Raw genomic sequence first — 25,764 nt, forward strand, 5'->3', positions numbered from 1 at the left:
TTGAAAATAAAACTCGACATTTCTATAAAAAGTCATTTTAATAAAATAAAAATAACACAGCACTGGTATATATGTATTAAAAATAAAGTATTATACATACATAAGTATATGTATTAAATTAAAAAAAAAAGTTTTTTTTTTCTGGCTACGGAGGCGCCTGGATTTCTTTGTATGGGGTGTAGGAATATAGAATAAGGTGTAGGAAAAAGACATGTTAACAATATCACAGAGCTGGATGGAACAGGCAGTAACTTTCATTTCTCAAGAGATGCCTCAAAACAATTGGAGTGAAATCGGCTACCATCTTGACATTCTATATACTACCAAAGGTGCCCATTTGGAGGTTTACTGAGGTGCAGCAACCATTTTAAAATACTGACTATAATAATTTTAATCAAATTTAATTATCAGGTGAATAATTTATAGACACCCTGTATTTTTAATTTACATATATAATTTGCTTATATATGTAATTAGTGTAATTAGAAAAATGAGAAAAATAGTGCAATAATACTTATTGCACTATTTTTCAACAATTCCTTTAAATGTTCTTCTTACATACTGGACACCTGTAATTTTTTGAAAAATAGTTTTGTTTCAAAGAATTTTAGATTTGCATATTTTGTGTAGAAATGAATGTTAGGAAATATATTTGAAAATCAATACAACAACACTAAAAAAACTCAAGTCCAGTCCAAATAAGCCACCCACTGCAGGATCCTAAATTTGTTAAAACACTAAAGGGTGTTTAATAACATAAAATTAATGCAGTGCTACAGGATATTAACTATTGAACACATATTTACAAACATTAAGAATACACAATCATGATTTATTGCCAAAAACCAGCAGCCAAGTCCTAAGGTTTTGAGAATTTGTAGCAATACTACTACCAACACAGTAATGAATCCTTCAAAATGACCATCAAGATTTAAAAAATGTATTGTCACAAAAGAAATAAAGGATGAAAAGCAAGTTAAATTTAATAATTTAATAAAAGCAAGATAGCATCAACTCGAAAAGTCTTTTGCATCTGTATACTTGCATTACATGCAATGAAATTAGTAGTCTGTGTTCAGTGAGAACATTTGTTTTAGTGATGGTGTGCAGCATTCCATTTTTGTGGAAAGTTTAACAATGCTTGAATATCGAGAAAGTGAAAACTTGCTTATCTCCACAAAATGTTCAATGTAGTTAACGTGTTTTGGGTCATCAGGCTATGGAATTAGAAGGCCATGCATCTCAGCTGAATGGACAGTCACTGTCAGAGGGCAAACCAATAGGATGGCATCATTGCATTTAAAAAAAAAAAAGGTTAAAACATTCCTGAGGAGCAAACTCCTTGATCAATATATGATGCATGAGAATCATTCCTCATTGGGCAGCTTGTTCCCTTAATCTTATTTGCCCTGGCTAATACTCGTCCACTGCACTCAAGCAATCTTTTTGAATGGTTGTCTGAGTGCAGTGGATGAATGAAAATTCACTAAAATTAATTAGCTGGATTGATGTTCCCAATTAGATGGCAAATCAAGTGTTTTGTTTCAATAGGATGGCACGTCACTGTAATTTCACAAAAAGGTTACATCATTCCTAATTAGAAAACTCCTTGATCAATAAATCAGGCATGGTGGGAGTCAGTTTTTCACCGATACAAAATAGTGTACATAGTGCATATTCTACTTGTATATGTATTTTGTTCTGAATACTTTATGTATTTCCTTCAAACAGTAAAATCTGAGTGAGACTTGACGATTCATCACGAAGCAGCATTTCCAGAAGGCAATTAGAATTCCATCAAAACTCTAAGAATAATTTAAAGTAAAACTGTTCATTGCATCTAGTATTAATTAACATATTCTGTTTTACAAATAGTTTAAATAGTAGAAGCCATGTTCATTAGCTTATTTTTAAATTTAGCTAATGATTTTGTAAGTTACAACTTATTATTTGTACTACTATTGTATCAGTGTTTTTGGTGAAAAACACTGATACAATTGTCAGGATAACTTGAAATATGTTGTATAAGAAGGAAAGGTGGAATAGGGTATGTCTTCCAGGGGCAAATGTAGATGATGTTGTACATGTTGGCACTAATGATATTAAGAGCAGGAGATCTGAGGACTTAAGAAAAAAAAAACTTACTTAATTTAAAAAAAGTCGCAAGCTAGGATCGAATTTGAAAGTGTCTGCAATTCTACCCAGACATGATAGGAGGGAGTATATGTTGAGAACTTGTCAATCAATTCAAACCTGGAGAGAATGTGCAAAGCTAGGGGGGTAGAATTTTCTCAGTATGGTCTGTGCTTGTTAACAACAGACTGTTTTCACAAGGATGGGATACACTTGAATAGAAGGGGTGCAAAAATATTTGCTGATGCTATCAAGGCAGCGATAGGTGGATTGGAAAACTGCTAGCTTGGGGGAGGATACACAGACTAATAGTTTAACAAGAATCGGAAGCAGAAGTGAAAGTGATTCTTGCATTCCTACTATCGGTATATGCAGCCACCTGGAAAACAAGGTGTCTGGGATGTAAGGCCCTGTTGTGGGTTATCATGGAACAAATGAATACATGGGCTGTGTTAGGAAACTAAGAGTAAGACACATGCATGTACACTAATGCTAAGAACATTGTAAATAAATTTGATGAATCTGAGGTGCTGATTAAGTCATCAAATGAAGATATTGTAGCAATAGCAGAGACATGTTGTCACTCAAAATATAAGTGACATTGAATTTGAATATGGGGAGTACAATGTATACAGGAAGGAGAGGTAGAGGGGTTATGCTCTTAGTTAAGAATATTAAATCAAAGGCAGTGCATCAAGTTGACTTGCGTGACAAGTGCTATGTTCAGTCAGTTTGGTGTGATATAAGGAGTGGGAAAACAAAATTAAGAGTAGGAGTGTGTTATAGGCCTAATGATTATGATGAGTATACCAAACAGCTATATAGGTAAAGAGTCGGCCAGTAAATCAGAATGTCTCATAATGGGGGATTTTTACTTTCCAGATGTTGGCTGGAATTTGTGGGTTGGTTACTCACACACTAGCAAGACATTTGTGGATTTTTTTGAATGACTGTTTTCTACAGCAGCAGGTTAGAGAGGCAGCAAGAAGATACAATACTCTTGAACTGGTTATCAGCAGTGATTATTCATGTATTAAGAATCTGCAGGTAAAAGATCCACTGGGTGGCAGAGATCACAGATATGGAATTTAATTAATATGGAATTTAATTAAAGACTTAACTACTGTCAAGGGTAAAGGCTTTTGTTCAGACAGTTTTTAAATTGTGTGCAGTGGGACCAACTGATGATGCTATCAATAGCAAATTCTAAATGGGAAGTAATCAAAGAACCTACCCCTGTAAAGGCTTTTCATACCAACAAAGAAATACTGTTAAAGGCTTAGATGAAAGCAGATGTCAGGTAAACTACTGGCAGATTATGAGAAGTCTTTGGCAAAGAATAACAGAAACAATGTCTATGCTTATATTAACAGTAGAAAGAAGGAGTTGAATCACATTTGGCCACTTAACATCTATGGATTAACTGATGATGACCCTTCCCAGGTTGCAGACAAATTGAATAGGCATTTTGCATCTACATTCACACGTGAAGAATTCTTTACGAAGGGGATGCCAGAAGTTTATAAAACTCTAATGAGGAGCTAAGTGACTTTGTGATATGTGAAAGGAAAGTAGAAGAGAAATTGTTGAGGATGGACATAAAAAGGCACTTGGGGCAGATGGATTCTATCCAATTATATTAAGGGAGACAGCAAATGAGGGTAAGTAAGCAAATTTTTAGCCATAATTATGAGAGCATCCTTGATTTGCGGGGTCCTATGGACTGGAAATGTGCGAATATATCCCCAACTCATAAAGAGGGATCAAAAGCCGACATGCGTAATTACACACCTGTTAGCTTAATTTTCCAGGGAAAATAATGGAATCACTGGATAAAGTAAGAGAACCATTTGAACAGGCATGCAATTATACTGCATCACAGCATGGATTTTTTCAAAAGGCAGACTTGTCTAACCAATCTGATAGGTCATTGGATGATAGGTTACTATCATGCAATGACCAAGGAACTGGATGCAAAAAATAATTTTGATATCATATACTTGTATTTCAGGAAGGCTTTTGATACTATTGCACATAAAGGACTGCTGTACAAACTGCAACAATGTGGTATTAAGGGACAATTACTGCTATCGATAAAGGATGGTTAAGTGGTTAGTAATGGGCACTGCTGTTCATGTAATAATGTTATTGTACATAGCACTAGGCACAGTCCTGAACCCCAGGGTTTGGGGCTGGGTCCATTGTTGTTTTCAATATTTATCAATGATACTGATGAAGGTATATCAGGCTCAATGTCTAAGCTTGCAGATGAAATGGCATCTGCAAGATGCCATTTCATCTGCAAGCGTTTAACATTGACGTTTTAACATTGATGCGTTTAACATTGACAAATGTTAAACTTCAACTGCCATTTCATCTGCAAGCTAATTATGTACTGCACATGGGTAGCAGTAACTCCAGAGTAACTTATGAACTATGTGGTACTACACTTAACATAATGGAGAATGAAAAAGTCCTGGGGGAAATTGTGCAGTCAGAAATGAAATTCTCTGAAAGTGCAGACATGCTGCCAGGACAGCTCAAGAGGTTTTGTTTATGATATACAGAAACTTTGCTAGCAGGGATCAGGAAGTGATTATCCCTTTGTATAAGACCAGGTTATGCCCCCATCTTGAGCACTGTATACACAGGGCTGGCACTAATGTTTGTGGTGCCTGATGCAAAACCTTGTAAAAGGTGCCTAATTCATATTGTATCTTAACACTCATATGTGCATAACACATCTAGCAGCACCCGAGGCAAGTTCCTCATTTTCACATCCCTAGTGCCAGTTCTGTGTATAAATGTGTGGAGGCCTCACTTTAGGAAGGATGTAGATCTGCTGGAATGGGAGCAGCGAAAGGCAACCAGATTGGTGAAGGGAACAAAGGAGTGCTCTTATCTAGAAAGGCTTCAGTTCTGCAAATTGCAGTCTTGAGACTAGGCACCTGTGGGGTGATCCGATTGAGGTTTTTAAAGCCTTGAATGGATTAAGTAAGCTGAAGGTTAATGGTATTCTTCAAGTTGCCGAGATTGCACACATTAGGGTGCATAAATTTAAGTTGAGGAAGGATGGTTGCAGAACAGATGTGTGGAAGTTTTCTTCAGCGAGCAGGTGGCTGACTGTTGGAACAGGCTTCCATCTGTTGTAGAAGTGGATAGGTCGAATTAATTCCAGGGAGAACTAGAAAAATTCTTGGAGGGTATGGATGGGTGAATTGTGTTTTTTTTTTTTTTTTTTTACGCTGATGCTATAAGCTTGCTTTCTTGCGTCATTTGCCATTACTACTGCTGCTGCTGCAATTGAAACAGCAGATCCCATTCTGAAATGTCTACCAGCAGTACTAACATTACACGTTATATCACAGAAACTGTATGTGAATACAATAATAATAAGTTGTTACTTATATCCACAAAAAAGTAGAATTCGCATTTTTTTTTTTTGACTTGCTCTCATATAATAATTATTATTACTCTGGTCGAGTTGAATTTACACGAGTGAAGTTTCACATTAAATTTTTTTTTGTGTGCAATTGTTGGTAATTAAAAAAAATCATGCAAATATCAGGTAAAAGAAAAAAAAAATAAGAGAAGCTCGTTAATTTGAACAATATACAATTCCTATTAGATGCAAAAAAATTTTAATTGTTTTTATTTGTTACAAAAATAATTAAATTGGCACATTCACTTTGTTTTCCACATAAGATTTAAATGGTGCATTCTTCCTGTTACTTGTATCATATAAATCTGGATACAAAAATTTCTTGTACGAAATATCAAATTCAAAATAATCTATTTGCAGAAGAGAAGTAATTATGTTCGTAATTCTCAAATAAATTATACTCAAAGAAAAATAAATTAAAATTATTTTATATAAAGCTAAAATTTTTACAGTAATTTTACAATCACAATATGCTGACAGAAGTATCTTTTAAATTTAAAATTTAGTTCCTCAAGCTTTCACTATTCTCAAGTTTCTGAGAAGTATTGATAGTAACTGTTATTTAATATAACAGCAGCATTATCTGTAATGTTAAAATAAACCTGAGAAAACATTCTATATGTAGTTAACTTAAAAGTACAAAACTAAGATTTGCATTTTTCTGTCAAACTATCTTAAATTCAGGAGCTATTAAAAAGTTCCTTTGAGATTATAATTTTAGGTCTCTTTTTTTCCTGCAACAATCATTTCTGCATTAATTTTACTAAAACAGATAAAAGTTAATCTGAAGAGCTATTTCATTAGTATTATACAGAGAATGGATAAAACTTTTGAAGTTTAAATATGAAAAATTATATTATTTTTTTATCTATGCTATCCATAACCTGTATACATTGACAACTTAAATTTTTCAATTAAAATAATCACAATTAAGGTTTGATGTCTAGGAGAACCTTAATACATAATATATATATATATTATTATTAATATTCTGTAATCAAATTTTTGTTTAAAACGATATCTTGAATCATTTATTTTCAGGTATTTTCATTACCCAAAAATAGGCAGTAGTAGATCAGACATCTGAGGAATTTAAATAAATTTTCTGTTTATACTCCAGGACCAACAGGGGAGTTCACAAGCCAGAGAATACAAGAATATTATACTGTATTTAGTAGACATGGGATTGAACCACGGTCACTCAAAGCAAGTGCACTTTTGTACCCTCGAGCTTGACTACTTTCCTACCTCCGCAGAGGAGGAAGGGTATCATGGCCATATTCAACACGTGTATATATATATATATATAAATATATATATAAAATCAAGACGGATAGAAATAATAATGTTAGTAACAAAATTAAGAAAACTTATTTTTAAAATTTCATGCATTATTTTACAATACACTACTGATATAAATTTGTAAAAATTACATATCACAAATAAAAGCTAATGAAAGCATTTTATTTATGTTTATATTTACACGTATTTAGTGAACTAATTTTCCAGTTCCAGTTAATCAGTTTTCCAGTTATTTGAAAGCTAGAAAAACACTTTTTTTATAGTTCTTTTAACTTTTAGATTGCATCTAGCAATGCCAAGGCCCTTTTGTAGTCTGGATGCTCCTCTGGCAAGAAAGCAATAACGTGCTTCAAAAGAGTGGATGTGGCAGTAGGAGATGGCACAGAAATTCGGAGCATTCCAACACCCTTGGGGAGTAAGAGAAAAAAGATTTAGTAACAGTATTAAAATAGCAGAATAATGCAAGGAAGAAAAGCTTACATAATATACTTAAAAAAAATAATAATAAATAAATGAAAAGAAAATATTCCTTTTTATAGCTTATCTACTTTCAAATATCAAATCACTCTTTAAATTTACCTTAGCATTCTGACTCAACAAAAATTTAGCTCACAATTATCTTTTCTTAATTAGAATCTATATCTTGTTTGCAATATCTAGAAAGAAAATATGTCCCTCCTCTACCCCAATCAGATAACCAATATGTTTAATCTAGATAAGTAGAAATATGCTCTACTTTATGAGACTGCTGTATCTTCCAGGATTGAGGTTGTACTTAATTCAGTTCAAATGGCCCCCCTTGGATTCGGTTAAATTTCCAGTGGTTGTTTTGAATGCAAAATTATCTTTCCACCCTCATTTTGCCAGGCTCAAAATTTTATTGTTACAAGTGTTACTGCTCAAAACTTATTTGTTTTTAACTTAGATTGTAAAACAGTAATTTGGTTATCAGCTCCAAAATCTGCCTTAAAGCCCAATGCTTCCTTGTTAACACTATATGTTGCATTGGTTAAATTATAAATTAATATATCTCCTGGTTATTTAAGATATGTCTTATAATTCAAAAATTGTAGATCTCTTAAAGTACCATTTATAACTGACACAATATAATAGGCGTAGCTTAATTTAATTTATTATGGTACTTACCTTTTTATAATCTGCATTGATGTTAGAATAAAATGGATGATAATTTTAAATTTAAGTTAGCGTGAATAAGTTAGGATTTAAAAACAGAATTAAAATATGCGCAAGGAAGTAGAAGTGCACGTCTTTGTCCTTGGTTGTCAATGTTGAAATTGGAACAATTGAAGTTATATGGTTGAAAACAGAAGGCCAATAGCCATAACAAGGCTTTTGTTTTTACACATCTTCAGTTGGCAATGGTAAAATGAGAGTGAATGCGTGTATTTAAGAAGACTAAGTTCCTGCGATGCTCCTGGATACACGTGGGAATCTCAGGTGCATGAGATTCCAGACCGGTGTATGTTATAGGATAGTTTGGAATTTAATACTTGGAGAGTGTGGAATGGTGGCGAAACCATTCTATAGCTAGGGCTTCATATTGGAAAAATTTAAAACTGGATTTTAATTTGATAATAGGAATGGCTGAATCTACTAAAGGGGTGTGGTTGTGGGATTGAACATGTGTTGCTAATTCAGTATTGGACTATCCCGTCCTAAAGCTATTGTAGTAGTACGCACTGGGGTTTCATGTTTTGATAGAAACGTATTTTGTGGTGATGCTACCAATGTAGCAGGCATTACAGTTATGTTGACATTTTATTAAGTAGACAATATTATTCATGTCACTAATGTGGTAATTTTGTGTGTCTTTATATGAGTTGAATAATGAACCTAGTTTATTATAAGATGAGAATGTAAGGGTGATATCGGTACCTTTGAATAAACGCCGGAATTGATTGGCAAAATTACTATCGTAAGGAAGGATAATACGTGAATTATTATTGGAAATGTGTTTGGGTGGGTTGTTAATATTATTTTGGACTGTGATAATAGTTTGTTTGATTAATTGAATAGGATATTTCCTAGATATGAATTTACTTGTAGGATATTGAAGTTCATTATTAAGGTCGTAATGTATGGAACTGTATTTTACAGCATTGTAAATTTGATTATAAAGGACTGCTTTTTTTGTGTTAAGGGGATGATGCGATTCAAAGTGTATTTTTCCTGAACATTCTTGTTCCTAGTTTTGTATTGCTTCTGTATATAGTGAGGTGTAGAAAATTAATTTGTCCATTTTCTTCTAATTCCAGGGTATATTTTAATCTATTATGCATGGAATTAAATTTAATGAAAAGATCATTTATTGTGGATTTGTGCCCTATTAAGAGGATATCGTCAGCGTATCCTCTTAATAGGGCACAAGAGGAGGATATCATCAGCGTATCGTATAAAAAATTTAATATCTGGGGGGCTGAGATCCCTAATCCCATAGGTAGGCCATAGGTTTGCTGGTAAATCTGATTAAGAAATCGGAAGTATCTGGCATTCGAATATAGAGCAAGATGTACTTATATTCAATAGAACTTAGAATATAAAAAATTATTGATACCATAATTTTGTGCAATCAGAAAAGTACCTATTTTGTTTTTGTTCCTGGTTTATTTAATAATTAAAAAAGAGAATTATTTATTATTTTTATACATTTAAAATTCATGCTTTTTTTTTTTTTGCTTTTATTTCAATTGTACTTATTGATTTGAATTATAATAAAGGAGATATATTTGTTCTATTTAATATTTTAACCATACAAATCCACTTTATATCATGTGTTTTAGTATATATGGTGGCCCTAAAGTTCTAATTTCTTGGTGGACCTTTTATCTTCAGTCTAACCCTGGTCATATGTACTGAATGCTTATTTACATCTTGTTTTCGTAGAACATAATCTTCTTCTGAGTTGTGCTGATCATATAGGGACATTGTTAGGGAAATTGCATAAATAGGGAAAGAAGAGGAGGGACAGAACTTCAGTCATTCCCAAAAACGATAGCCATTTGTACTCTTGACTAATTTTTCTGCTTTTCTTTATACCCCTTTTTGTCAGATGCAAGACACAGTATATATCAATAATTAAAGTATACTAAGTATTATAGTATATCAAATATTTTAATAACAATTAAAATTATATTTGATAATTTTAATTGATGCTCTACATTTTGTCCTGATGGCATGTCCGCACCTCTCAGTAAGTTTAATCTATAGCGGCTTGTGTCAAAAATGACCCAAGAAGCTTTTGGAAACAAGTATCCATTGAAAAAATGCCTGCCTACATGAACACTATTCACCTTTCAGGTGTAGTATGATGTTTTGGTTGTAACTAATGAAATTATTTTTTGCACAGACTCTCCATACTTTCATGAAGAGAAATTGAAAGGAAGGAGAGAAAGTATGTGCTGCAAGTTTCTCTTTATCTTACCAAATTCAAGAAAGTTTGGGGAGTGGGTCCTAGGGCATTGTAGGGGGAAGGGAACTCAATCCATCGTCTTGAAGCTAAATGGCTGCCAATTTAAGACCAACACTTTTAGAACTTCCTACAAACTAAATTTACAGCACATGTGAAGATATTCTACAGTGACTAAATGAGGGAAGAGAGATGGTATAATTTCAATCTGCCATCTTGAAATAAGATAGCCACCACAAATTATAAACAGCACCACCACCACCACACACTGTCTAACTGTGTGTGTTACAAGCCAATCCAAACCATATTCCAAGTGTATGTGAGGGGACACTAGACTACTCTGACAGAGGTATTTTTATTTTGATCTGCTATCTTGAAACAAAATGCCCCACCACATAATTTATAAACACCACTCACTTAAAACTTTTGTGTTTAAAGTCTTATCCCAATCATATTTATAGTGCAACGTGACAAAATATGTATAAGAATTTTTTCATTTTGAAAACTAGATTTAAACGAGAAAACTATACTAGTTCTGCAACATAAATGCCAAAAATTTTGAATGTTGATCACCAGTGACCACTTAGATTATGAGATAGTTTCTAAAAATAACTACCGTTATTATGAAGAAGATTTTAGGGTAACTATAGTATCATTTGGCCAGGAGGGGGAAAAATGAATAATAAATAAATAATTACTAACATGTACATAGGTATTACATGATAAGCTTCTAATAAGGAAAGCATTCTATATAGACTAGTATTATGAGATTTACCTCTTATTTAAACTGTAAGGTTTGATGTATTCAGAAAGGATGAAATTAAAATAAAGCAAAATTAAAAGAAAGTTAAATTGAAAGAAAAAAAAAAAAGAAACATTGAATTCCTGGAAAATGCACCCTTTTTTCAGAGGGTTTGTCACTATTAAAATAAATAAAAAAAAAAAATTAGTTTGTTCTTTAAATGTTTTAATTTTTTCTTTTAATAGTGATGAACCTTTTGAAGAAAGCACACCATTTTTTAGGGGATTCAATGTTTTCTTTTAATTTAACTTTGTTTTATCATCCATTCTGAATATATCAAACCTTACAGTTTAAATGGGGAGGGTAAGTTTCATACTAATGACTGGAAACATTTTCCTCACAGCTCCTTCAACTTTGGAAATAAAAAAAATTGCAGTGTGCAAGGTCAGGGCTATAGGGTGGATGAGGAACACACCTGGCATTAATGCTGGCTAAATACTCGATATGATGTGAGCAATGTGAGGTCTTGCATTGTTGTGAAGCAGCATTCACCCATTTGTATGCAGTTGTGGTCATCTGCAATGAATTTGATCTCACAAAGTGTATAATACAGTTTTGTAGTAATGTCCCATAACAGTTGCATGATGTGGCTCAACATGCCGGTAAAGTATTCCTTGAATGTCATAAAAAAGAGATGATCATAAAATGCACCCAAATTTTCAAATTACTTCAACACCTATACTGAAATATAATTCGACAACTTTTACAAATGTCTGCCTTGAATTACTTAATTTATACTAAACAAGCAAGTTTTTGCATCACTCAAGGTCATGGGAATGAAGCATTAAATACTTTTGTGTATACAACACAAAAAAAACAATTCAGACCTGCAGTGTATTAAAATATTCTTACCAGTGTTTTTAACCATGTGGAAAGTTCTGGAGGTAAACAAGCCAACTTTGAGGTAGCATCTGGAGAGCCTGATATACTACACCAAATTCTTTGTCCTATAACTAGAAGTAACTGTGACCCCAAAAGAGTTTGGTCTGTAACTGCAGTCATAATCTAAAAATAAGTTTTTTTTAAAATTATTTACTTTGCATCCAGAAATATATTACATTAAATACATTATCAATAAGAGTTTTAAAAGACTTTACACAGCATTTACATTAACTAATGTTATAACTGAAGCTGTGTCAGTAACCAAAGCAAATTCATGCATTAAAAAATTTGCAGATAAAGGAAACACTAGGTGGCAGTGATCACAGTGTACTGATGTGGGATTTACTTAAAGATGTACCTATCATCAGGGTAAAGGGAAGAGTTTTTGCTTTTGTAAAGGTGACTACAGTGATCTCACACAGTTTTTAAATTTTATACAGTGGGACCAACTGATGATGTTACCAACAGCAAATTCTTAATAGGAAGCATTCAAAGAATTAATTTTGGGAGCTACTAGGATTTCATACCAACTAGGAAATACTGTTCAAGGTTTAGGCCCAAATGGATACATGAACAAATGAGACTCATGGCAGAGAAGAAAAATGCAGGGAATGTATATAAATTATCAGGGAACACAGAAGCCTATGGTAGATATAAACTAGTCTGTAATCAACTCACAAAGGAGGTTAGGCAAAGGATGCAAAGAAAAACAGCAAATACTTCTTTACTAATACAGTAAAGCCTTCTTACAAGCCTTTACTTATATAATAAAGCCTTCTTTACTTATATAGCCTCCAGAAGGAAGGGGATGAATCAGAATGGTCCACTTAACATCGATGGTTTGACTGTTGATGATCCTGCTCAGACAGCTGACAAACTGAGTATTTTGCCTCTACATTCACACATGAGGAATTCTGTAAGGAAGTGAAGGCCAGAAGCTTATTAAAATCTAACAGGAAGCTAAATGATTTTGTAATAACTGAGAACAAAGTGAAGGAGAAATTGTTAATGTTAAACGTAAGAAAGGCACCTGGGGGGGAAGGGATCTATCCAGTTATATTAAATGAAGTGACTAAGGAAGTAAGTAAACCTTTAGCCATAGTTATGAGAGCATCGTTGGACTCAGGGGGAGATCCCCACAGACTGGAAATGTGCAAATGTATCTCTAATTCAGTAATTACAGCCCTGTTAGTTTAACTTCTGTACAATGGAAAATAATGGTTAAAGAAGCATTGCAGGATCATCTAGACAAGACTGCAGTAATAATTCCGACACAGCATGGGTTTGTTAAGGGGAAGTCTTGTATGACCAATTTGATTGGATACTATGATTGGTCACAAAGGAACTGGATTCAAAAAATAATTTTGATTATCATATAGTTGGATTCCAGGAAAGCTTTTGATACTGTCACACATGGAAGACTACTGTGCAAATTGGAGCAGTATGACATTATAGGCAAGTTACTACAATGGATAAAATGATCGTTGAGTGGGAGAACACAGAGAGTGGTAATCAATGGACAATGATCTTTGTGGACTAATGTTATTAGAGGAGTTCCCTAGGCTTTGGTGCTGGGCCCATTGTTGTTTTGTAATTTATCAATGATACTGATGAAAGTATATCAGGCTTAATGTTCACGCCTGCAGATAATACAAAGGTTGGCATGGTTGTTAATGACAGTATGCTATTGACACAGTATCTAGAAAAGTTGGGCAGATGGGCTGAGAAGTGGCAACTGAAGTTTAACATTGACAAATAAAAAGTATTGCATATGGAGTAGCAGTAACCCCAAAAAGAAATGTACCAGTTGTGTGGTACTACACTGTGGTTAGTAGTGGAGAATGAAAAAGACCCGAAGGGTAATCGTGCAGATATGAATTTTCTGAGCAGTATATCCCCTATCAGTTTTCCAACCCATCCTAACACTGCTTCAACAGCGTCAGAAATATTTCTGCACCCCTCCTATTTGTATCTCATCCCCATATAAAAAATTCTCTCCAGTTAGCAAGCACAGTCCATGCTGAGAAAAAATTTTATCCTATGATCCTTGCACAGACTCTCTAGAGCTGAATTGATTGACAAGGCTATCATCATGTACTCCTTCCTGTTGCTGTGTTCAGATTTAATGACACATAGGCTGATAGGGCCTTACTGTGTCTTTCTAATGATTATTATTATTATTATTAGCCATGCGGTGCAAGGAAGCCTGAGGCTTATGCTGCACCAGCCAAAAAAAATAAATAAATTCCAGAGTTACCCTGTGTGTGTGTGTGTGTGTGTGTGAGAGAGAGAGAGAGAGAGAGAGAGGAGAGAGAGAGAGAAGAGAGAGAGAGAGAGAGAGAGAGAGAGAGAGAGAGAGAGAGAGAGAGAGGAATCAGAAGTAGAAAGGAATCACCAAGAAAGAGAAGAATGATTATATCCAGCTCAGGACACCCTGGGTGTGCCAAGCTTAATAGGAAATGCTAATGTTATTATAATACCTGTTATATTTTATGGTATATTCCTATGTTATATAGAAAGGTAAACAGTTCTTTTATTATTAGGATCATCTCCAAGAATCTGCAATAATGTTAGTGATGACTGTGCATTAGCACATGATTTAAAGCTGTTTGAGCGGATATTGAGAAAGTGAGGACGTCTACTAATAAATGATGAATAGTCAGTTGCACATGAAATGATGTGCATTGAGGAGTGCTGTCATTTGTTAATAGATAAAGGTATGTGAGGGAAGTATGCACCAATCAACCAGCCGGTGGTTGATTAGTGGAACAGACTTCCATCTTTTGTTGTGGAAGTTGATAGCCTAAATAAATTTAAGGCTGAGCTGGACAGGCATTTGGAAAGAATGGAGCAGTGAAATGGGAGTTTTTTTTTTTTTTGGCTGATGCTGCATAAGCTTTCTTTCTTGTATTGTTTGCCTCTACTAATGCTAATTCATAGCCTTCCTAGAATTACTTATCCTTGTCTGCTTTTCCGGAAGCTGGACAGCCACAGCTTTGGATCTGGTTTTGTTCAGTAAAGTTTGTTTCTGGATAACCTCTCCAGATTATTGACCAGCTATTGTAAAATGCTTTGAGGATGATGGGTTTAAAATCGGTATATGGAACTTGACAAGTCTGTAAAACAGAAGTATCTGGTTGTTTGGCTGCAAGATATGCTTTTTTTCATTTCCTGCTATCCCAGAATACTCTGGGATCCTGCAGAATGTCACAGTTTGGTTTGACTCATTACATGCAAGTGATTTAGAATGAATTTGTTTTATTACAGGGTGAGAGGAGTTGGTATTACTATTTATAGCAGAGACAGAATTGAGTGAGTCAGTTTATATTAAAGCAGATGGAATTAGATGTTCAATAATGTGATCCAGAGCTAAGTTTATATATAGCATAAAAGCTAAGCAGTGAAGATACTGCATTCTACTGGTAATGAGACAGAAGTGGTGAATGACAGGAATATTAGCACAGCACCTACTTGGGTCTCAGTTTTTGATCCATCTGTATATATTTCATAGGCCTGTGAATGAGAAAGAGTAAGCTGTATGTAACTGTGCTATACCCCCAGGGTTCACATCTAGTGAGTATGGGCTTGGCACACCCAGGGTCCTGAGCTGGATATCATCATTCTTCTCTTTCTTGGCAATTTCCCTCTCTCTCTCTCTCTCTCTCTCTCTCTCTCTCTCTCTCTCTCTCTCTCTCTCTCTCAGTTACCCCTGAGAGAGAGAGAGAGAGAGAGAGAGAGAGAGTGCAGCAAAAGCCTCAGGCTTCCTTGCACCATATGGCTAATAATAATAATAATAATAATATTGGGGGAGATAAGGTGTTCTTTCCCTATTGTTGAAAATAGTCATCATATATTGCACAGATTTGTCCAGGGTGGATCTGGGGTTTCATGTCCTGAAATATATTACTGATTTCTATATTCCATGATTGAGTCAGCTCCTTAAATCTAAGTGCAGCAGTTCGGTTTTAATTTGGTTTACTATTGTAAAATGATCCCCATTCAGTTTTGTATAGACATCTCCAACTAGGGTGAGAGGGAAGACTGTGAATTTTTGCGCCATACAGCAAAAGTAATGTTTTTCTGTGAAGATGTAAGGGAAGTTCTGAAAGCCCCTACTCTCAGAACACTGTGCTGGATGGTGCTTAATCGCTCTAAAGTACTTTTTCTCGCAGAGTCATACATTGGAGATCTCATCAGATCCAAGTGGGATCTGATGAGAGCTCTATAAAGATGGATAAGGGTATGTCGATCAGTGCCCATGACAAGGATGACACACACTGGAGGATATTCAACTTCTTCAAACAGATAGTTCGAAGATAGGCCACATATGCTTGAAAGTTCAGTTTCCTATCTAGTATCAGGCCAAGAAATCGGACAGTGCGAGCAAGAGGAACTAGCATGTTATTTATCTTTAGCTCTGGATCAGGACGAAGTGACTGAAGTTTGAAGAAATGAGTGGTAGTGGATTTCTGTTCAGTGAGATGGTATCCATCGCGTAAGGTCCAGGACTGAATTCTGGTTAGAGCAATTTGTAGTTATCTTTCGACAGTATTCATACTTTGCGATCAGCAGGATATGGTGAGGTCGTCAGCATACATGTATACTTCAATTGTTTTTGGAAGATCTTCCAATATATTGTTAACCCTAATCGCAAATAGGGTTGGACTAGATACGGAAACCTGTGGGACACCCTCTTTTTGAATGTAAGATGCTGAGAGCATGTTTTGATATCAGACTTGAAATGTGTGTAATTTTAAAAAGTTCTGAATTATTAAAGGGAGGTAGCCTCTCAGTCCTAACTGATGCATATCTTTAATGATACCATGTGGTGTCAAATGCTTTATGAATATCAAGATTGACCATCACTAGATATTGTCTCCTGATGAAGGCATAACGAATGTTGGATTCAATTTACAAGTAAATCGAGAGTGGACCTGCTTTTAGTGGATCGGAAGCCATATTGGTGATCAGAAAGTAGATTTTCGGAGTCTGGAATCTAGGTGAGCCTCTTATGCATCATCCTTTCAAATATTTTTCCCGAACAGCTTGTCAATAATATCAGTCTATAATTCTGAATTTGAGATGGATCTTTGCCAGGTTTTGATATAGCACAAATATAGGAATGATGCCAAGAGAAAGAGGGTATGTATTTCCTGAAAAGATCCGGTTGTAAAAGAGCAAATAATATGCATAGATTGGCTTCATGTTATGTAGGAGCATTAGCAACTAAGGTCATATTGCTCTGGGGATATGCGGTGGTCATTCCCTGACCTTTCCGCATCCTCCATATTTGGTGGGCACGGGCTCGAACCCCGGTTTAATCAAGAAGCGTGTGCTATGCACTGCCGCTCCTGCCCACTTGGCTACAGAGGCGCCCCAGATTGGCTTCACATAGATGCTTCAGCATAGTGTAGTGAATGTCATATCTGGTCCTGCTGTGCTGGATAGAGATTTGCTTCGGGATTCTTTCAGCTCAGCGTAAGTAAAGGGCTGGTTATATGGAAGTGAGCGACTAGCTGAACAATTCAATTTAATACATTTTTCATTCATTTTAATAAAAGAGGAAGAGGCAGAAATATTATAGAAAGATTCTGATAAAGCATTTGCAATATCAGTAGGAGAGGATAAGTCCTGCATATTCCATTGTATTATTGGAGACTGCAACGGTAGAAATTTCCCATCGAGCATTTGTATTTTTTGCAGATAATACGAGTGTCAGTATTTTTGTTAATAGTTGAGGCAAAGTTAATCCAGGCATCACGTTTTGCTTTTTTTCTAATTTGTCTTGCCCTGGCTCTGAGTTTTTTGAAAACAATTAAGTTGGTGGTAGTTAGTAATTTTCGAAATTGGTTCCCAGCACGGTTTTTTTCTCTTTTTGCTTTGGAGCAATCTTCATTCTATCACTGGTTTTGGTGTACCTGTTTGCACTGGTCGGTTTTGGAATGGAAATTTTGGCTGCCGATAATATATGGCTGATAATGTGTTCAGTTACGTCATCAATATGTTGTTGTTGTACATAGTGTTTGCTGAGTAGGACACAAGTAGAATAGTTTTTCCAGTTTGCTTTGTGGAAATTCCAAGAAGTATGGGCTTTAGGGCATGACATAACCTGTGTTTGAATTGAACTTATAACAGGAAAATGGTCACTGCAGAATGGATCATTCAGCACTAACCATTCTATGCTTGGAAAAAGAGATGCTGAACAGATGGATAAGTCTCTGTCAGATGTTGTACCTGTAGGTAGTTGAACATGAGTTGGAGATCCAGTGTTTAATACAGTCAGATTATGGTTATCTAGGAATGTTTCAATTAATTGGCCTTTTCTACCCATGGTGGAAGTTACCCACAATGGATGGTGACCATTGAAATCACCAAGTAAACAGCAATGAGGTCGCAGTTGTGTTAAAAGGTTGTCAAGTTCAGTCTGGGAACAAGGATAATTAGGCGATATATAAACAGATGCAAGTGTTAATGATATTCCCATTGTCATTCGAACTGCTACAACTTCTAAGGAGGACCTGGTTTGTAGTAGGTTGCCATCTTTTTTGGTCATTATTCTCCATGCAAGTTTTTGTATTATCTCTTCTTCAGAGATGGATAATAAGTCCCATTTGCTGATAATGCCTTCTGAGGTGTTCAGAGTGATATGGGGCGTAAATGACACAGGAATACTGTTAAATGATGTTAATTTTAACAGCTTCTCTGAATGAGTTGCCTTAGAAGTTTCAATTAGAAGGTCTCCAGATTGGAGATGTTTAATCATTTTAGGAGATCCATAAACCAATACTAAACATTTCTGTATTAGAAAAGGTGATAGTTTGCCAACAGGTTGCATGGATAATGAGTGCATTATAAGAAATGCTGGCCCATTTTTATTCTGATTTTCTGTCCATAGTCGCTTTGGATGATAAGTCACGGTCAATGTCAGGAATTTCTGATCTTGGGCTCAAGGGCTATATCTAAATACTGATATCTAAAGGTGAATAATTACCTATATCCACGATGGCTCATTTTGGCCTCAGGGGTTTGTTTTTAACACCCAGGTTACCGGCCCTACCACGGGGAGGCAGGAGCAGTGCCAGGTGTAACCAAGCATAAAGTAGTAGGGGTTAGTAATAGAACTACCAGAAAAAGAAAGGTGGCTTGCCCTGTACAAGTACTTTTGTAACAAGAGCTGTTATTAAATAAATATATTGCTTAACGAGAGGAACGTAAAAGAACTATAGACCGCTTTTAGGAAATCGCACTTAAAAGCACAGAGAAATTGCTTGGCACCCAGGGTCCCCTCCTGTTGCATCCAGGCAGAATTGCAAACACTTTCAAATTTAAGCCAAACCCAGGACTTTTTCTTAGCATTGTTCTGTAGCTGTCAATTAAATTCTACTGTTGGCATTTGTAATGAGTGGATGTGGTTTCATAGTGCTAAGTTTAAAGTGCAGGGAGAGCATACAGATTAGAGAGGTTAGATAATTGCTTTTAATTAATTTCTTTAATATATTGTAAAGTTTATTTTCATATAAGTTTTTTTTTCTGTAATAGTTACTATATTTAATTTTTATAATTTCATAAATATAATTTTTTAAAAGTCATTTTCTGTGATATTTAGTAAATTTAACAACACGTGTGACAAGATCCACATTGAACACTTCATCACAGGGTATCATGACTCATACAGAAATAGCTGATGGCGATTTCCGGGGAATTATGATTTCATAGTTTGCAGAATCTGTGACACGTATTCCAAGGTCGACCTAGTGGATAATCATAGCTCACCTGGCGATTCTTTTCTTTGTCATTGTTGTATTATGGAGTGTACTGATCTAAAGTTAAAATCTGGTGCATTGCTAGAAGAATTTGAATCACTGAAAAACGGGTGCTTGCCCTCGAGAATAATGTAACTGGGAGCTTGTCAGGGACTCTAGTAATCTACCAAGCGATGCACTTCTAATTGGGCCCCCAGAATAGAATAACCACGTGCAAACTGCTCTGGTTCAAAAGGAATTAGCACTATTAGGATACTTCATTGTCAGGGAAATGGGAAATACATTTTGTGATAAAGATAGGTGGACTAGAACCAGGGTATGTCTGGTGGGAGCAAAAATTAATAATATCGATCTGTTAGTCAAATACAGGGAGAAATTTCTGTATGCTGAAGAAATTCTGCAAGTTAGGTCAGTGTCTGTGTTGACAATTCTGTACAGGCATGATAGGAGGGATTATATGCTGAAACCATGTGGATTAACCCAAAACTTGAAGGACTATGCAAGGCTTTTGGGGGGGGGATTTTTATCAGCTTAGTCCACATTTGCACATAAAAGGAATCTATTTTATAGAGATGGTGTTCATTTGAACAAAGGTGGTGCAAGAATTTTTGCCACTATCATTGAAGTTACCTTAAAGGTTCGGGCAACAAACTGATAGTTTGTGGGGGGGGGGATAAGGGTAACACAGATACGTGTTTATCTGATGATATTGTTCAAAGTAATGCTTGCATATACCTCAAGAGTTATTGGTTATTACTGCAACAGATCATAGCAAGATGTTCTGAGGGCAGAAATGTTTCAAATGAGTGGGTAGCTAATGCCAGGGAAGCTAGCTTAAATAACTTCAAGGGTTTGTCAACTGTTTGTCTTAATTGTTTATACAGTAATGTCAGCAGTGTCATCAATAAAATGAGTGAATTTTAACTGCTGGTTAGAGCAAGTAACGCTGACATAACAGAGCTTACGAAACATGGTGCCACCCGGAAATAGGGCATGATGAGTTTCAGTATGGTATGCACAATGCATTTAGGAAGGATAGGGCAGATAGAAGGGGTGATGGGGTCATGCTTCTTATCAAAAGCAGCCTGAGTGCAATGAAAGCTTTCCCAGATTCAGACATTTTGCATACTAGTATAGAATCTGCATGGTGTGAGATAGTTGGAGGCAAAGGTATAATGAGAGTGGGAGTAATCTACAAGCCAGGTGATTGTGAAGATTATGATGAGAGCCTCTACATGCAAATGGAAAGGACAAGTAAGCGTGAATGCCTTATTATCGTTGATTTTAATTTGCCTCTAATTGATTGGAGCAAATGAGAAGGAAATTCAACATGGGGGACTAAATTTTTAAATTAACTAGATAATTGTTATTTGTATCAACATGTCATGGAAAGTATTAGGGAAAAGAATATTCGCTTCCTGCTACTGGTTCCTGCACTGTCAGCTCTAATATGTTATCTGGTTCATGGGTGATGATCAGATCTAGAATATTCTTGGATCTATAATGGCTTAAGGTGCTACTGGGTAGATATCTTACAGAAAGTGAATACAATTGAATTATGGTATACCTTTAAAACATTAATCACAGAAGCTTTGAATGTGTATATACCATTAATAGAATGCCCCCGTGAGGAGGATTCCAAGTTGGATGAATAATGAAGTTGCCAGATTCCTTCAGCAGAAAAAGACAGCTTGAAAAAGTTACAGAGCAATAAAAAGTACTAATCCCTATAACAGCTTCAAATTGATCTGAAATATTGCCAGAGGAAAGGTTAGGCTGGCAAAGGTAGATTATGAGAAATTGCTGGTAAAGAGTGGGGATAAGGAATTTTTCACATAAATAAATGCAAAGAAGGGAAGGACAAATTAGATCAGAATCTCATGTAATGGAAATGGGATAGCATTAGATACCCCAGCTGACATTGCAGATGAACTTAACAGTTACCTTGTATCGATATTTACAGAAGAAAGTCTTTATATCAATGAGAAATTATGGGAGTGAAGTTGAAAAATACGTAATTAATGACATTGAAATTTCACATTAGGCTGGCAAAAGTTTTTTTCATTATTTAATGAAAAAAACTTTTGAGCCTAGAGGTGAGTAAGACTCCTGGGATTGATGGCTTTATATACTGGGATTATATACCCTATAATTTTAAGGGCAAAGGCAAGTGAGTGCATCGAACCATTAAGGCTACTTATGAGAGCAATCACTGGACTCTCCTGGACTCAGAAGAGATTTTGTTGGATTGGAAAAGTGCCAATGTATCACCAATACATAAAGGCTGTTCTAAGAGTGTAGTGGGAAATTACCAACCAGTCAGTCTTTAGTAGTTGGGAAAATCACGGAAGCAATGATCACGGGTGGATTTCAGAATCATTTAGACAGAAATGGAATTCTGAAGGATACATGGCATGGTTTGTAAAGAGAAAAACATGTTTTAAAAATGTGGTTAGCTATTTTGACAGGGTCACTCAAGGGCTGGATTTAAAGAATAATTTCAACATTGTTTATTTAGATTTCAGCAAAGCATTTTACTCAGTCCCAAATGAGCAGTTACTTTATAAGTTGAAACAGGTTGGAATCACAGGGAAAAATCCTTAGATGAATAGAAGGATGACTGCAGGGCAGAGGTGTAGTGATAAATGGTTATTCCTCAGATTGGGTTAATGTAAGAAGAGGGGTTTCTCCAAGAATCAGTATTGGGACTACTGTTATTTTTGATTTTCTTAAATGACGTTGATGAAAGGTGTGATATCCAAATTTGTGGATGATGTAAAGATCAGTAGAGTAGTTAATGATCACTGCCAAGCAGTGCTTCTTCAGAGTGACCTAGACAGACTTCAGGGATAGTCAGAAAAGTGGCAACTATGCTTTAACTCAGCAAATGCAAGGTCTTACACCTGGGGAACAGTAACTCCAAATCTTATACACTTGGTGAGTTGAACTAAAGTCAGTAGTGAAAGAAAGGACTTGGGAATTACAATACGGTCAGACATGAAGTTCGAACATCGTAGACAGGTTGCAAGGAAGGCCCATGGTGTGTTATCGATGATTTGTTGAACATTTGCTAGTAAAGATAAGGATGTCATAATCCCATTATGGAAGGCTATTTTGGATGTCTATATGAGGAAAGACTTTGAATATGTGGGTTGCACAGCTTGGACAATAGGAGACTTGATTGAGGTGTTTAAGGCTCTGAGAGGCAAAAGTAAAATGAATGAGGACAAAATTTTCACGGTTACAAATGACTAGAACTAGGGGCCATAGATTCAAGTTACAGGGAGAGTTGTTTAGACTGGATTGCAGAAAGTTTTATTTTAGCCAGCCAGTTAAAAATTACTGGAATAGGTTACCTACATGGGTGGTAGAGGCTGACGGTTTGGGGAAATTCAAAGGTCAGCTGGATAGTTACCTACGGGAGGAGGAAAACGCATAGGTTGTTTATTTTATTATTGATTAAATTTTATTTTATTATTTTACTTTTTTTTTTTTTTCTGCCATGCAGGATAAGCCCTAGGCTTCCTTCTACCATATGGCCATTACTAATATTAAATACTCAGCTGTCTTATTCTTAACATCATTAGTACCAATGTGTACAACAAAATCTTTTATCTTTAAAAGATAACTACGTCCATTAATTTTATCCCCTGGCATATATACCTCATATTTCACCAATCCTTTTTGCACAATCTACTTCCTTTTGCCCTGACAATAGAATCACCAACACTACAGCTACATCCTGTGAAGGATATTGGTGTGTTTTACGATGCTGGAGCATGATCTCTAGTGCTGAGCTGAGCAGCTGAGTGCTTGATGGGTTCCTCTTTTTTATTCCTTTGAGGGCATCAACCCTGTTCTTCAAGTTCTCATATGTGATGCTTTCTTGCATCACATGCCACCACTACTGCTACTACTACAAGCCCATCAAAACACTGAATTTCTTCATGCTTTTTACAATGAACACACAAAAAGACATCCCCTTTGGCTGTATAAAGTCCGACTAAAGGCAGCTTTGCAAAAAAGGGAACAAGTAATGCATGTAATATAATTCTGATTTGTAGATATACCCTTATCAGTTCTTCCCCAAACCAAAGCATTCCCAGTATTCAGAGCTACAAAAATAAGTTATTTTCATATGTCTGAAAATATAATACAAAAGTTGTTACTTATAGTATGAAAATAATACCAATTATTAAGCTCTAATCAGCTTATCCTACAGCAGTACCAACTATGCTATTTTATGTTATGGTATGTACTCAGTGGTGAGCTATAATGGGCTCGCAAGAGCCCATTGTTATTATTATTATTTTTTTTTAATTTGAGAGCCCATTGTTGAGATTTATTTTACAAATGAAATCCTGAATGCAATTATCGAGTATCCATAACCGAAACTACGGTGGGGAGAGCGGGACCCGATTCACAGCATTTTAATGGTGCAGTCGATTGGTTATGTATTTTAAAATTGCTTCATTTTTGATTTAATTACAGTTGAACCTCTGTTTAATGAACTTCTTTATAGCGCATTTTTTTGATTTCCCCTTGGTAACTACATAAAATAGTTTCCATTGAACAAAGAAAATTTCCATGTAACCAACAGATTAGGAGAGACAACTGTGTATGCATTGTTCTCACCTCTGGCCTTTAAGCAATTTAGGTAATTAGAAAGTGCAAATTAAGGGTTAAAGGGATTACCATTTCACAATGTTAGTGGTGTCTGTAAAACCTATGCAGTTACATACCAAGAATTCGCGCTAGTCAATATATTTTCCATAGCCAGTCAGAGGATTGAGAAGATTCTTGACACGGATAATAGCCTCTGGTCAACCTGTGTTGTGGTTCCCCTTTACTCCGACAAATGGGCATATATTTTTCGGAGAAGTGAGTGATCCACTCCTTCCAGCAGATTTCTCCTGTCTGTGTTTACATGGTCACAGTAGCAGAATATCCGTGTGATTTAGAATTTTGCAAGTGTTCAAAGAACTAGTGAGAGAGTAACGTAGAGGAGGGGGAGAGTAATTGAGGCAACTGAGATATTATATAAACTTTGTTGAGCCTTTCACTGTGTGTAAAATGTTCTAAAATATAATGACATACAGGCAATAATTAAAAAAAAAAAAAAAAAAAACTGTATAACCAATCTCCAAAAAGCTAGTGCGAATTAAGGATGATTGCTATCATATTAAAAGTTTAATATGACAGATGAAGTCTGTCATATTAAACTTGATGTGGAAACTGTAAAGATCGGTCATGTGTTCGGGCCACGATGGGCAGTTTTAGCTTGCGGACGGCAATTGTGGGTTGGAGGAATTATCCAGCTTTGTTCAAACATTTTGAATCAGAAGTTAAATATTCTGGATTATTAAATCGACTTTTAAATTTGGAATTTCTTAACCATTTAGCACTAATGGTCGACATCATGCAAGAGCTCTCTTACCTTTCAGAAGCTTTACAGAATCATAATGGTAAAACATAAAAATAAATTATTCGAACTATCAATGCTATTGCTAAAACTGAGAGCATATTGAAGTGGAAAGAATTTGAAGGAATCACAATTGAAAGTAAAAAAATTACATCGTGACAAGTTATTAAATGCATTGTTTTATCCTTAAAGGATAACTTATTAATGGAACAGGGTGATTTTAAATTAAATAAAGAAAATAACGATACCATTGAAAGAAATTTTAAACATATGCTACCTGAAATTGTGAATTTGAAAGAACTTTCGTCTCGGTGGCAAGACAGTGAAAACCGAATAAGAAATTTAAGTTTTCTGATAAAATATAAAATAAAAATTAATGATTTTAGAGATTTTGTCGAAGACAGTTTATCTTTAAAATCGTGTGAAATTACCTTTTCAATTAAGAAAGCCAGAAATATCTTTGAAACCATTGCCATTAGCAGTGCTGAAGCTGAGCGAGCTTTCAGTGTAATGAATACTATTGAGTGAATGAATGAATAATGTTGACAATTAAACATATTGAAATGGAAAACCATTGCTTCAATTTGATCC

General features: G+C 35.3%; 1 protein-coding gene across 1 annotated transcript in view; it reads right to left on the reverse strand.

The window, feature by feature from the left end:
• Positions 1-6,858: 6,858 nt before the first annotated feature.
• The window catches only part of Rab3-GAP (Rab3 GTPase activating protein), a 606,356-nt gene continuing 587,450 nt past the window's right edge, over positions 6,859-25,764 (reverse strand). The window contains exons 31-32 of the mRNA XM_090376553.1: positions 11,959-12,111; positions 6,859-7,284 (exon numbers count right to left, since the gene is read on the reverse strand). Coding sequence (XP_090232679.1) covers positions 7,153-7,284; positions 11,959-12,111 — 285 coding nt within the window. The 3' untranslated portion in view covers positions 6,859-7,152. The remainder of the gene's footprint in view (positions 7,285-11,958; positions 12,112-25,764) is intronic.

Source organism: Mastigoproctus giganteus, chromosome 6, assembly GCF_048544385.1.
Source record: "Mastigoproctus giganteus isolate SK-2022 chromosome 6, ASM4854438v1, whole genome shotgun sequence".
In the NCBI taxonomy this organism is placed as follows: Eukaryota; Metazoa; Arthropoda; class Arachnida; order Uropygi; family Thelyphonidae; genus Mastigoproctus; species Mastigoproctus giganteus.